The sequence below is a fragment of the Cucurbita moschata genome, unplaced genomic scaffold (genome assembly GCF_002738365.1).
Source record: "Cucurbita moschata cultivar Rifu unplaced genomic scaffold, Cmos_1.0 Cmo_Scf00011, whole genome shotgun sequence".
NCBI lineage: Eukaryota > Viridiplantae > Streptophyta > Magnoliopsida > Cucurbitales > Cucurbitaceae > Cucurbita > Cucurbita moschata.
This window is the reverse complement of record NW_019268527.1, coordinates 4,742,443-4,756,399: the sequence shown is the minus strand read 5'-3', so window position 1 is coordinate 4,756,399 and position 13,957 is coordinate 4,742,443. Positions and strand designations below refer to the sequence as shown.

The 13,957-nt window shown below is 34.6% G+C and overlaps 2 protein-coding genes and 1 long non-coding RNA gene across 6 annotated transcripts in view; 2 read left to right on the top strand and 1 right to left on the bottom strand.

Annotated features, from left to right (window-relative positions):
- Positions 1-3,578: 3,578 nt before the first annotated feature.
- On the top strand, positions 3,579-7,139 carry LOC111449346 (protein NRT1/ PTR FAMILY 4.6-like). Its single transcript, XM_023089197.1, has 5 exons — positions 3,579-3,880; positions 3,965-4,067; positions 4,159-4,376; positions 5,481-5,924; positions 6,013-7,139. The coding sequence occupies exons 1-5, from the start codon at positions 3,878-3,880 to the stop codon at positions 6,979-6,981; spliced, it is 1,737 nt and encodes a 578-aa protein (XP_022944965.1). The 5' UTR covers positions 3,579-3,877; the 3' UTR covers positions 6,982-7,139.
- LOC111449351 lies at positions 6,721-8,035 on the bottom strand. The gene is made up of 3 exons (XR_002711586.1): positions 7,821-8,035; positions 7,595-7,738; positions 6,721-6,850 (listed from the first exon to the last, which is right to left on the bottom strand). It is a non-coding gene; the product is annotated as an uncharacterized LOC111449351 (long non-coding RNA).
- A 1,177-nt stretch (positions 8,036-9,212) lies between these two features.
- LOC111450016 overlaps positions 9,213-13,957 on the top strand; it is a 7,861-nt gene continuing 3,116 nt past the window's right edge. For 3 of the 4 annotated variants that reach the window (XM_023090148.1, XM_023090147.1, XM_023090146.1), the window contains exons 1-7: positions 9,213-9,710; positions 10,173-10,250; positions 10,362-10,891; positions 11,534-12,169; positions 12,318-12,472; positions 12,959-13,146; positions 13,803-13,930. In XM_023090148.1, the coding sequence (XP_022945916.1) occupies positions 9,419-9,710; positions 10,173-10,250; positions 10,362-10,891; positions 11,534-12,169; positions 12,318-12,472; positions 12,959-13,146; positions 13,803-13,930 (2,007 nt within the window). In that variant the 5' untranslated portion in view covers positions 9,213-9,418. The remainder of the gene's footprint in view (positions 9,711-10,172; positions 10,251-10,361; positions 10,892-11,533; positions 12,170-12,317; positions 12,473-12,958; positions 13,147-13,802; positions 13,931-13,957) is intronic. The other variant, XM_023090149.1, reaches the window with a different exon arrangement.

Sequence of the window (13,957 nt, the reverse complement as noted above, 5' to 3'; positions counted from 1 at the left end):
GGACGCTGGACTCTGAAGAGGGGTGAATTGTGAGATCCCACATCAATTGAAAAGGGGAATGAGTGACAGTGGAGCGAGAACGCTGGGTCTTGAAGGGGAGTAAATTGTGAGATCTCATATCATATCATATCAGTTTGAGATAAAGCTTCCAACCAAAAGCCCAAAGAGAATAATATATACTATAAAGTCATAGTTGCCAACTTCAAGGATCAAAGGAAAGGTCCTCTCTACCGAACGCCCGAACGTGATTCAAACTTGAAAAAATTAGAATGCCCGAATTTTCAATATTCTTTATATTAAAAGCTAGATAAGTTAATTAATCACTCTTGTCCCCTTCATCTAAGTCAATGAAAATGTATAAAAATATTCAATTTTAAAAAAGGTGGTCTACAAACTAAATTATAAAATATACTCCCAAAATTTTCTATTTGTTTCAAAGATTCCTAAATTACCCTTAAAGTAGAAAATCCATAAGAATTTTGGACGAAAAGTTAGAGTGCTAAACATCTTTTTTTTCAAACATAATCCAAGCAAATAACTTGGTCACTGCCATATCGTTGTAGGTCACTGTTACACTAATGTTCTCTTCCAATTATCGTTTTAAAACATTTACGAAAGATCAAGGGTAATATAGTAATTTTCTTATAAAAAAATATAAGTATTTTTTTAAATATTATTTAGCTAACATAGAATTGATTAAGGCTTACACGTTTCCTCGATCACATTTTTTCTACGAGAAAAAAAAAAGGAAAAATATATTGGCCAGCTTTCATATCATGAAGATGTTGGAATAATTTAAAGTCAAATCAGACGTTTGGTATACATCACAAACATAACATTACCCAAAAACTAAATGCAGTTGGACTTATTCGAATAATTTAAGATTAAAATGTCAATTTAAACATAACGTAGTAATTAAAACGTCGCTATGTTTTTTTTAAACGTTTTTAAAAGTAATTTGAATCCTCCACCTTTAATGATATTTAATATTCAAGATTGAATTAAACATTTAAACGTGGACATATTTTAAATTAATTTGTTTGTTTAATAAAATAAATATTTTTTAAAATATAATTATTTTTAAATTCTAACGAGCATCATAATTTCTTTTTAAGTTATATTATATATATCCATTATTAATTTTAATAGAATAGAAATAAAAAAAATTATAAATAATTCATAAAATTAATTTTCTCTTAGTTTTGACTTAAATTGAATGAAACGAGGAAATATAGAATATTATAAACTAATTAATTAAACCCAATTAAATTCTTTAATTTATTCAGCTTCTTAATTCTCGTTAAACGACAGCGTTTGGTCGAAACTTAAAAAACAAGTCCATGTTCATCTCCTCAAACTTCACAGCTCAATTAATTGCTCAAGCCCAACGGCTAGGGTTGGATCATTAATTATCTTATTTGAAAGCGATTTAAATTTCTCTAAAATTAATTATTTTATTTTTTAAAAAAGCAAAAAATAAAAAAAGATTGGTCAACCCTAAGATTCAAATATCTCTAATTTAAAATTTTATTTTTATATAATTCCATTTCTAATCCCTATTAATTAAATTACCATATAATATATTGATGACAAGGAGTGGATAAATAAATATATTATCTTTAAAAAAAAAAACATACGACAAGACAATTAATGCTATTTTTTAATTTCTATATTTAATATTTGTCTATTTTTTATAATTAATCTTACAATTTTATAAACATATTAATTTTTTTAATCTTTAAAGTAGTTGATTTTTTTATTGGACTACATGTATCAATTATTAATCTTGAGTTAAATTTATTAAAAAGTAAAAAATGAATATAATGATTATTAATTTAAAATTTTTATTTACTCGTCATCATTTGTATTTTTGTGATAAAAAAGGAAATAATTTTACGGTGGTATGAGATATTTAGTTTTGGTATTATTATTATTATTATTCTTTTTTGTATCTTTCTTTTGAATATAATATTATCGTATATCCATATTTCATGGAAATGACATGCAGAAGTGACTTCCTTTTATATTCATATTTTAATATTTAAAAAATGGTTAAAAAAAAAACTATCAAAATCATTATTTTTTTTTTTGGTTAGAATTTCAAATTTGGCAATTTGGAAAATAACCCATATATATTATTAATAAAGACATAATTTTAATTAATTGGCTTTTATATATTTATTTATTTTTATTTGCTCTCGATGTTTATCTTCCAAATGATTATTATTATTGTAGTGTTTAATTAAGTATATGATAATTGATTGTGTATTAAAGTATAACCAAAAAGTCTTGAAGGGTAGGAATTTGAATAAGAATCTTCAAAATTATGTCACAATAATTATAGATCGTATGTTTGTTAGTATCTTTGTTAGGAATTACAGACCTTCATAATGATATGATATTATTCGGAGCATAAATTCTCGTGACTTTGCTTTCAGCTTCCCAAAAAAATCTCATACCAATGGAGATGTATTCGTTTACTTATAAATTCATGATCATTCCTTAAATTAGCCAATGCGAGACTCACTTCCAACAATCTTCAACGTTTACAGCCTTTGAATACCGAGACCCACGTTGCCGGACTAACTCGAGAATCACCCAATTCTCAACCGACGACCAATTTTTTCTTCCTCTGTTTTCCGATGACTGCATACCCCTTCTTCTCTCCTTAGATGGAAAATAACAAAAATACCCTTTTGTTTGAATTACTTAAACACCCCCTTGCTTAATCTTAAATTGACATTTTTAACCTTAGACATCAATATAGGCTAAACATTGAACCATATGTTATAAGTCAACATTATGGAGTTATGAAACGAATTAAAATATTCAATACAACTTAATATAATAAACATTAGTTTAAATTAAGAATGGATACCAATTAAATTAAATGACAAGAACACCCTTCATCTATAAAATTAGAATTAGAGATAACACGTGGACTATTAATTTAATTAGTGCAATATAAGTCAATGGGGTGTTACCATAAATTGTGGCACACAAGGTTACGAGAAAGTTGCTTTAACTTTTAGGAAATGCCCTAAAATAATAATATGTGAAGCATAACCCACAAGACGGGGTTGGACGAGAGCATATATATAAATTTATATTTAAAATTACGCTAAATCAATATAAATAATCTTAAACTTTGTACCTTACAAATTCAAAAGTTTCAATAACATCTTTGAACTTGGGTGATTTTTTTTTTTTTTTTTACAGAAATTCAAAAAGTAAATTAACTTGCTTATCTTAAAAAAAAAAAAATGATTTTTTTACCGTTAATATACCGAAAAAAATCGTTTATAGACTCCTCGTAGATTATCTCTATTTTTAATGTTATTCTTGAAACTCTAATGTATACTGTATACCGACCCTAAATATATATTATTATTTTTATTTAATTTACAAGTAACAGTATAAAAATATTATTAAAATTTTAAATTACTATTATTATTATTATTATTATTATTATTATTTTTTTGTGTTTATTGAGTGGAGGGATTTGATGCCATGTCTACCAATGTCTATTTTTTTTCTTTGTTTCTCTTGTTTTATAAGTAAGCCCTTTCAAAGCAAGCAACAATCCCAGATGAGAATCCCAGGCCCCTTCTCTCTCTCTCTCTCTCTCTCTCCTCCCATGTGCATATCTCCATTAAAGCTCTCTCTCTAAGGAAGAATTTTGTTTCAAAATTAAAAAATATTCTCGTTGGCAGCATGAAGTGCTTGGAGGAATGGAAGTCATTTTCTGAAGAGGCTCTACACAGTTCTCTTCTCATCTTCTTCTTCTAGCTTTCTCTCTCTCTCCTTTCATCTTTAAATATCCCTCCATTTATCCCCCCCTCTGCTTTTCAGACAAGATTCAAACCCAAAACAGAGTATGGTGGGTGTCTCTGTTTTTCAATCGCCTTTTTTTGAGTATCTTATGCCTTTTCACTAAAGGGTTGTTTTTGGTTGTTGGGTTCAGGAAAGTGCTGAGATTCGTAGATGGGAAGGGTATGTGGACTGGCGGAAGAGGGCGGCTGTGAGAGGGCGTCATGGGGGGATGATTGCTGCGTCCTTTGATTTGGGTATTCTCAAAGTTGTTTCAAGAATTGGGTTTTGATCTGTTTTGGAGAAGATTTGATGAATGTTTGGTGTTTTTGTGTGTTTGTTTTGTAGTTGTGGAGATATTGGAGAATTTGGCGTTCTTGGCAAATGCAAGCAATTTGGTGATGTATTTGTCTCATTACATGCACTTTTCTCCATCAAAATCGGCTAACAATGTCACAGCTTTCATGGGAACTGCCTTTCTCCTTGCCCTCCTTGGTGGCTTCCTTTCTGATGCCTTTTTCACCTCTTATCTCATCTTCCTCATTAGTGCTGCCATTCAATTGCTCGTAATTATCCCTCTCTCCCTTTCTCTCTTTTACTTCTCTTTTTTTTTTTTTACTTTTTTTACTCTTTTTACCCTGACCCGAGTGAGAAAAAGACGTTTTTTTTTTTACTTCAATGACACGGGTAAAAGAGGCTGAACTGCTATTAAACTGATAACATTTTAGTCGAAGATATATGTTCTTTTTTTAACTGGTTAGGTTTAGATTTGGTTCGAGATATTTATGCATGTAAGAAGAAAACAAAAACAAAAGGGGGCAGGTGGATCACGAGCTAACTGTTGATGCCCTCATGGTTGTGAAAAAAGGGAAAGAACTTTAGAGGATGGGCAGATTGATTGATTGATTAATGAGGTTAATTTTTAGAGTAATTCACTAAAACGAGTTGCGATCGTGCAACGAATGTGTCGTATTTGAGTATTTCTTACCATGCAAAGACAATCACAATCTTGTTTACCTTATTGGTTGTCTTTGTGTTTTTTCGTTTACTCCTCCTCTCGTCTTGTCCCCTTTGTTTCGTTATTGGTCCTCCACCCTAATTTGAAACGTCCAATCAGGAGGTGCCACGTTGATGACACTTCTGTTTCGAATGAGGACACGTGGTTACAAGTCTTGTCCACATCCTATTCTAAAACACAAACAGTTTTCTTTATCTGTATAGTTGTCCATTTATGGTATTTGTCTTATAAACTTCTCTGGTTGGTTGAGAGGCATCTCGAGATACCATAAGCTCGTTCGATAAATATTTAGTTTTTAAAGATAGATAAAATAACATACAAAATTGTCCGGGGTCCGTATAAAATAGGTAAGTAGCAGCTAATAGAACGAGCGAAATCAAACACGTGGCACCAAGTGTGTCCACATTTGTGACAGTGCATTTTCTGATAGAGAGTATGGATTGTAAAGTACTGACACGTGGCTGATTGCATTTGCTCCAACTCCAACCAACTACCCTATCACTTCAATGTCTTTATTCCCGCATCATATTTGGGTACCCCTTCTATTTGGGTCGGGCCCCATCCAATGATACACACTCATTGTAAAAGTTTAAGAAAACAGTACACTAATTTTCTTATCAGTAGCTAAGTCTAAAGCCAAGCATTTGACCAGGGGTTGGCAATATTGTTGATACAAGCAAAGATGCCATCGCTGAAGCCTCCTCCATGCGATCACCAAGCGAACCACACCGCCATGTGCCAAGAAGCGAGCGGTGGGAAAGCAGCCATGTTGTTTGCCGGGCTATATCTGGTGGCGTTGGGCGTCGGTGGCATAAAGGGGTCGCTGCCGTCGCATGGGGCTGAGCAGTTTGATGACAGTAACCCACAGGGCAGGAAAAGGAGATCCACTTTCTTCAACTACTTCGTGTTCTGTCTGTCATGTGGTGGGCTTATTGCAGTCACATTGGTGGTGTGGGTTGAAGACAACAAAGGGTGGGAGTGGGGCTTTGGAATTTCAATGCTCAGCATATTCTTGTCCATGGTTGTCTTCTTTGCAGGCTCCCCTCTTTACCGCAACAAAATACCTAATGGAAGTCCATTCACAACAATTAGCAAGGTAGTTCTACCATAAAAATGCAGGGAATACTTTGAGACAAGAAATGAAGTTAACTGAATCAGCTTTTGGTGTTTTGACTCATCATCAGGTCTTAGTAGCTGCAACGTTCAGTTGCTGTGTTAGCCCGAACTCACAAAACTCGATAGCGAGTATGGCGATGAGTCCAGCTCTTGATGGAAAAGAAGCTAAACAGAATGCAAAAGGAAGAGATTCAACAGATGTTGTGGATGAACCATCAGAGAGTCTCAAGTTTCTAAATAATGCAGTTCTGAAAAAGCCATTCCATTCAGCATTAGAATGTACAGTTAAAGAAGTTGAAGAAGTGAAGATTGTGTTGAAAATTCTACCAATATTTGGTTGCACTATCATCCTCAACTGCTGTGTGGCTCAGCTCTCTACATTTTCAGTTGAACAAGCATCAACAATGGACACCAAAATAGGTTCCTTTAAAGTTCCACCTGCATCTCTCCCCATATTCCCTATTCTCTTCATTATGTTCCTCGCCCCGGTATACGATCACATAATCATCCCGTTTGCTCGAAGGATAACGAAAACCGAAATGGGAATCACTCATCTCCAAAGGATAGGAGTTGGGTTAGTTTTCTCTATTGGAGCCATGGCAGTTGCAGCAGCTGTCGAGACGAAGCGCAAGGGAGTAGCCACCAAAAATGGTCTACTCGACTCTGCTCAACCATTGCCCATCACATTCCTTTGGATCGCCATCCAGTACTTATTTCTTGGATCTGCAGATCTTTTCTCCTTGGCTGGATCATTAGAATTTTTCTTCACAGAAGCACCTGCAAGCATGAGATCCTTGGCCACATCTCTTTCCTGGGCTTCTCTGGCTATGGGCTACTACCTTAGCTCAGTGATCGTATCGATCGTCAACACCGTCACAGGTAACTCCAATCACCATCCATGGCTATCTGGAACAAACATAAACCATTATCACCTTGAGAGATTCTACTGGTTGATGTGTGTGCTCAGCGGATTAAATTTTGTGCACTACCTATTTTGGGCAATGCAGTACAAGTACAGACCAAAATCACAACAATAGGTGAACTATATATATGTATATGTGATGCAATAATACATACAGGTTTCACCCATTTATCCTAACACATTCATAAACACTGCAAATGATCTCATCTTTCAGCTGGCATGAGATAGAATGGGAGAGTAAATTTTTCATTGAATGTTTGTGTTTGAATCTTATTATCAATCTCGTGTTTGAATCTTGTTACTGATGAATAACATGTTAGGAACCATGATAATCCACAATGGTATGATATTGTCCACTTTGGACATAGCCCCAAAAGACCTCGTACCAATGGAGATGTATTCCTTACTTACAAACCTCCGATGAATTTCTAAATTAGCCAATATAGAACTCCCTCTCAACAATCCTCAACATAACAATCAGCTAGAACTATAACAATATCGAGATTAGTGGATAGCATAACATACTTGGGGGGGCACATAATGAAGATAACCTAAAAGTATGAAGTCAAATGAAGAACATGTAACTTTAATCATAATCCATCCCGTGAGAATCTGCAACAATCTTAAGCAACAAATTCTGTAAAACCACATTTCATTGCATTCCATGCGGAATTATCAAATGATTCAGTAAATGAATTTGCCAAAAATCTCAGAGTTATAGTCCGCACCTTCAATGAAGAAAACGAAAGCAAAACCATCGCTGTTCTCGAATTCGCGAAGATTTAACTGCCACATAATGTTTCTGGCTGATAATTGCCCCCACATATGGCCAGAAAAGATTCAAGAAAGATTACTCCATGATTCCAAAACTCCTAAATCGTATCAATAATATTACAAAAATATAAATCATGAAGATCAGGGAATAAGTTTCTTGGTGAGGTGCCGCAGAATTACCCAAAAACAGGGGAATTGGAGAGTTTCCGCCGATTGTAGTCACGATCATTGGGACAGGGAATCTCCACGTAAATGGGAAACAAGATTTCCACCATTTCTCATCGAAACGAAGATGGGAAGAGAACAAAAGCAAAAGAGCTGGCCGACGCCGGATGCAATGTGGATCTTATCCAACTCCCTAGTCACATTATATGATTCTGACCTTGAAATTGAAATATATTTGATTATTACAATATTATCTATAGTTTAAGCATAAAATTTAATACTATTGCCTCTGAACTCATGATCGCACTCAATTCTTTCTCAACAATCTTGATATGGAAATCAACTCAAAAATTCTTAGAACAAATTACCTTGATGATCAAGATCAAGAGTAAAGAAAACTCATTTCTAAACTCGTGATTCTAGTACGTAAGTTCTCAACACAATAATTTGCAAACAAAAACTTAACTTCACATAGAAATTCTATTATTAATTACAAAATCTAAATGCTTTATAGAGCCTTTACCACCTTAAACCATGTTATACATAACTTCCAAATTAAATGGGCTAGTAAAAGAGAAATACCCATAACCTCCATATTAAAATGACTAGTTAACAGTGAAATATGGTAACCTACATAGATTACAATATAACTTAACTCTTATATTTAAAACTAATTTAAATATGAAACAAGTATTTAAATTATAATGAAATAGTGCAAGAAATGTGCTTATTAGTTATCCTACTGGTTTCATAAATCCAGTTGAGTTCATTAAATGTAACTTAAAAGTGCATCTAATTCATCAATTTCTTAAAGTTCAACCTCGTATAACATATAAGAAGGTCTCCAACGTCTTTTAGAATTTGCTTTGATAAGCTCACCATAACTTGAATATAAATATATAAGGTTTGTTGTAGCTTCTTGGCTCTCGTCCTTGTAATTGGACCTCGAGGTATGAAAATTATTTGGTCGTAGTTTATATCAAATCTTCAATAGAAATTAATTAAAATTTTTAAATCAAGCACACTCCTTAATTTTGTTATATTTTAATTTTCTATTAATAAATTAAAATTTTAAAAATCGATAATTTAATTATAAAATAAACACATTTTTTGTTTAATGAGCAATCGTCCATGTCAAAGTTTCAAAAATCTATAAAATGTTAAATTTTTATATATATAATTTTTTTTGAAAATGATATATAAATTTATTTAATAAAATGGAAAGAAAAAAAAAAAGGGCGGGGCATAATGGGAATCTTAAGAAAAGAATTCCAATCTATTGGGCTCGAAGGAGCTCTGTGCAACAAAGCCTGGCCCATAGTAAATGGGCCATTGGTGACGTGGTGAGAAAGTATGTTAGGCCCGGCCAACGATTTGCTTATGTCCGGTGCTCCGCCACCACTGAATCCATCCTCCACTTCGCTAACAGAGCTTCACCGGTTCGATCTCCGATCAGTTAGACCCGAGGACCGCCTGTTTTCACCGAGTCATTGTTAATTTCTCATTGCCTTCAATGCTTAATGATTGACTAATGGCATGATCGATCAAATTCAATATCCAACTACGAGTTTACCGGACGCGTCTTGATTTGCAGATACTCTGTAAATGCAATAATGAATTTTCTACTTAGATCTACTCCTGCCGTGCCTGCAGAGAGACCATCTGTTCAAGAAACTCCTCCTCCAGTTGCTCCTTACCCGCCAAAACCAGCAATAACTTTGGAGAGTCTGATTTCTGAAATGCCATTTCCGCAATATTCTGTAGCTGATGATATTGACGATGAGGTCGATGCATCTGCCGGTGAAAATGGAAGTATTGCTGGTAATAAGGAGAACAGCGACTGTGCTAGTGTAGGGAAGCACTCTGATGTTTCCGAGGAAGAAGGGTGGATTACCATTCCATGCAGTGCGTGCTTGTTATTTCAGTTCACTAATATGTCTGAATTTGATTATTGGTTAATGTGTTATCGTGCATGAATGTATCACCGATGCTTATACATTACGGTCTAGTTGCATAAAATGGTGATCAATTTCTTCTCGTCTGCTTAACACACTGTATATGTGTTTGTACTATGATTTATGTTGAAAGAAGATAACATTTATCATTGTTAGTGTTTCAAGTTGTGAGATTGTGTAGATTCTTATTTTAATAGGGCCATAACTTAGTAATGAATTCGTATGATGTGAATCAGATTACATAATCTGTTAATGATCTTCTTATGGTTCTTTTACAAAATGTATGTTTAGTATTCCTGAATCCTGAGTTTTAGAATGGCTAACATGGCTAGACTGTATATGTGATTGATACATGCTCCCCTTTCCCTTCTATTTCGCGAAGGAAAGCTAATACTCAGATATTCTTTCCTAGAGGATCTTCCTAGTGATTGGAGAAATGCATCAGATGTACATTCGTTGCGCAGTAAGGACAGATCTTTTGTCTTCCCAGGTACATGAACTTTTTGATGTCTTGTTTATTTTGTTTTCAATCCATGTGCATCTGCAGATAAGAGAAATGCTGTGTTATCTGTATGGTACTTTAACTCTGCCCTTCATACAGGTGAACAAATATGTATCTTGGCATGCTTATCTGCTTATAAACAAGATACAGCAACTATTACTCCTTTTAAAGTTGCAGCAGTTTTGAGTAAACATGGAAAAGGGCACAGTCCTAAAAAACAAAATGGAAACATGGATGATGGAACTAATTCCACAAACGGGGAAAGGCGGCCAAGTCCGGACCAAAGTACAATTCAAAATGGTGAAAATCTATCAAATGAGAAGATTGATTCATCAGAGGATGTTTCTGCTAGTGAATCTCTTCTTAGAATGGAAGATCACAGGCGTCAAACAGAAACATTGTTACAACGATTTAAGAACTCTCACTTTTTTGTAAGAATTGCTGAATCTAGTGATCTCCTTTGGTCAAAGAAAATATTTCCTGACAAGCATAGTGACTGTGAAGTGGTGGGTGAAAGCACTGTTAATTCTAGCTTAAATGCTGATCAAGGAAATTTTGGTTCCAATGTCTCTGGTGGCGTTGCAAGAGGTACCTTTAAGTGCTGCTCTCTTTCTGATGGAAGCATAGTGGTATGTATTAAAAAGCTTCTGGAGTTTCCCGTGCATGCTTGCAAAAATTTCTACTTGAACATTTCAAATATTATGTCCCTCTTTTTATCTCGAGCCTACACACTGCAGTAGTAGGTGTTCATCCTGCAATTCACTGTCCACCTTTTGTACGAATCAATTAATACTCAGTTTTATCATACTTGCATTTTGATCCCAAAGATTAGAATTTTCTATACATTTTGTATATATGTTAAGATTAGTTGTTCTGTGATGCAACCTGTTCAGTAGACATGAAAGATGTGCTTGCATCCATGAAAACTGCATAGTCAGCATTGACTGCTAGCATGAACAATTCTTATTGTCTATTGTGTCATTGGATTGATGTCTGTTCTATTTCAGGATTAATACTTGACTGTTTCCAATTTATTTCATGTAAAGCCTAAATTGCAAGCGGTCTTGATCTGTATTTGGTGCAACATTTCTTTTATTTCATATAAAATTTCCTTCCGTCAGATTAATGGTTTGTAGTTCATCTGATATCATCACATTCATTTTCAGAGTCCTTTATGCCCATATCAGATCCCTGCTACTGATACCAGTATCAATTTCAAGTCTCTTTCTAACGACTGATTCTCATTCTGTCTTCTTGTGGGAAGGATGCAGGTGCTTTTACATGTGAATGTTGGTGTTGACATATTGAGAGATCCAGTATTGGAAATTCTTCAATTTGAGAAGTACCAAGAGCGGACAATGTCATTTGAGAATCAGGATGGCTTAGGTTATTCAAGTCTGGATCCATATGGAGAATTGATGAAATGGTTGCTTCCTCTGGATAACACCATTCCATCTATTTCCCGCCCTCTATCTCCTCCCCGTTTAATTCCCAATGCAGGAATCAGTGGCACTTCTCAGAAGACAAATGCGTCTGCTTCATCTGGTTCTCAACTCTTCTCCTTGGTCCATTTTAGAAGTTACTCTATGTCCTCTATACCTCACAATACTGCACCACCTCCTGCACCCATTAAATCTGCAAGTTCAAAGCCAAGCTTTGAACTTGAAAGCTGGGATCAGTTCTCACCTCAGAAGTCCTCAAAGAGAAAAAGACTTGGGGTCCGTGACCTTTTATCTTTCCGAGGTATCTCTTTGGAACAAGAGAGATTTTCCGTTTGTTGTGGACTGAAAGGAATTCATATTCCTGGAAGACGGTGGAGGAGAAAACTTGAAATTATTCATCCTGTTGAAATCCAGTCTTTTGCTGCTGATTGCAATACGGATGACCTTTTGTGTGTTCAAATTAAGGTGTGATGCATTAAATCTTTTTTTTTTATAAAGTCATAATGAGTACATGATATGGTTATATATGTATCGTTGATATTATGCTTCTCAAGTATTTCCCAGAATGTTCTTTGTGCATTTTTTTTACAGAGTTACATTTTTTGTTTTGTAGAATGTGTCTCCAGATCATATACCAGATATCATAATATATATTGATGCTATTACAATTGTTTTTGAAGAGGCATCAAAGGATGGACTTCCCTCATCATTACCAATTGCTTGCATAGAAGCAGGGAATGAACACAGCATACCAAATTTAGCTCTCAGGTTGTCATCCACTCAAAAGATATTCTATTCATTAAATTTCTCATGCTTCAGTTATTTCCTGGTTGTTGTGCATCTGCCGTACCAAAAAAGTGGTGGTTTGCATATCTGAAAGGAGAGAATGAACTTTCTATTTTCTGTGTTGCGAACTCATAGAAAAGTTTGGTTATGGCTCGCTTTTGTGGTTGCTTGTTGTATTTGTGTCTGACAGGAGGCACTAAGTACTATTTTCCCTAGTGAGGAGTAAATTTTACAGTGTGAATTCAAAATTGACTAGAATATTATTCAAGATTGAAAGGATTTGATTGCATTAAGTGATAATTGTGACCTTCGAATGTATCAGATTATTTCTAATGAATCATTTTGGTATGAGAAAATATTTGCCTTTGTGCCGCTCTTTTCATTTTTATATGGTAATTGAAAAGGTCATTATATGTAGAGCTTCTCTCTTTCTCCTGTTAAAAAAAGTGCGGAGCTTCTCTGTGGCAGGAGAAACGAAGAGCACTCTTTTATTATCAAACCAGCAACTTCTATGTGGAGGAATATAAAGGCTTGTGGAGAAAGAAATTCTCAATCATCCCAATTGCAGGCTGGAAATCCGACATCAAGTTTGTCCCTTACCTCCAAGAGTACTGATCAATATGCAATTATGGTAACTTGCCGGTGCAACTATACTGGTATGTTTACTGATCTTTATTTCTGTAATTTATCATCATAGTCCCATTGGGGTGATTTGCCTTTTTTATTTTTCAATTTTCTGATTCTCTTAAGCTGCACGTCTCTCTTGTTGATATTGTGGAAAAAATTATATCGCACAAGTATTAGCCATCTCTAGGAATTTGTAGAAAACAACTCAAATTTAAGGGAACTTTGGATGGAATGCAATCACAAAAAGAATTGCACGGGGAGCACCAAAATGAAGAACTGAACGTAACATTTTCAAGTACCTTCCCCGGTTCCTGCACTTCTCTTTAAAGATTCTTTAATTTCTTTACAACCACAATTCTCAAAGGATTGGTTTTACCTTGTTGGACCATAATATCTTTGCGTTTCGTCTAAAGCTGTTTCTAGTAAGCATGGGGACAACCACATTTTTGTCTTTCTTACCCAGTTTCTAAAACCAACTGAGATTGAACAAAGAATGTTAGCATTCAATGAATTAGGGCTGAAGGGGCAATGAAAAGAAGAGAAGCATCCGGATTTTAATTTCAACAATCTCATAGTTCTGTCACTTGTTGCCACTAAATGTCAAACCATCATAATTCTTTCAGTTGTTTCTCGTATGCTATAATAGGCGCTTAAATGATTTCTTATATTTTCTGAACTCATTCAGAGTCAAGATTGTTTTTTAAACAACCAACAAGTTGGCGACCTCGAATTTCAAGCGATCTTATGGTCTCTGTGGCGTTATCTGGGGATCCCCTTAAACCCAATGGAATTGGTTCTCACCTTCCTGTTCAGGTTTAAAGCATCAAATCTCAAGCAACA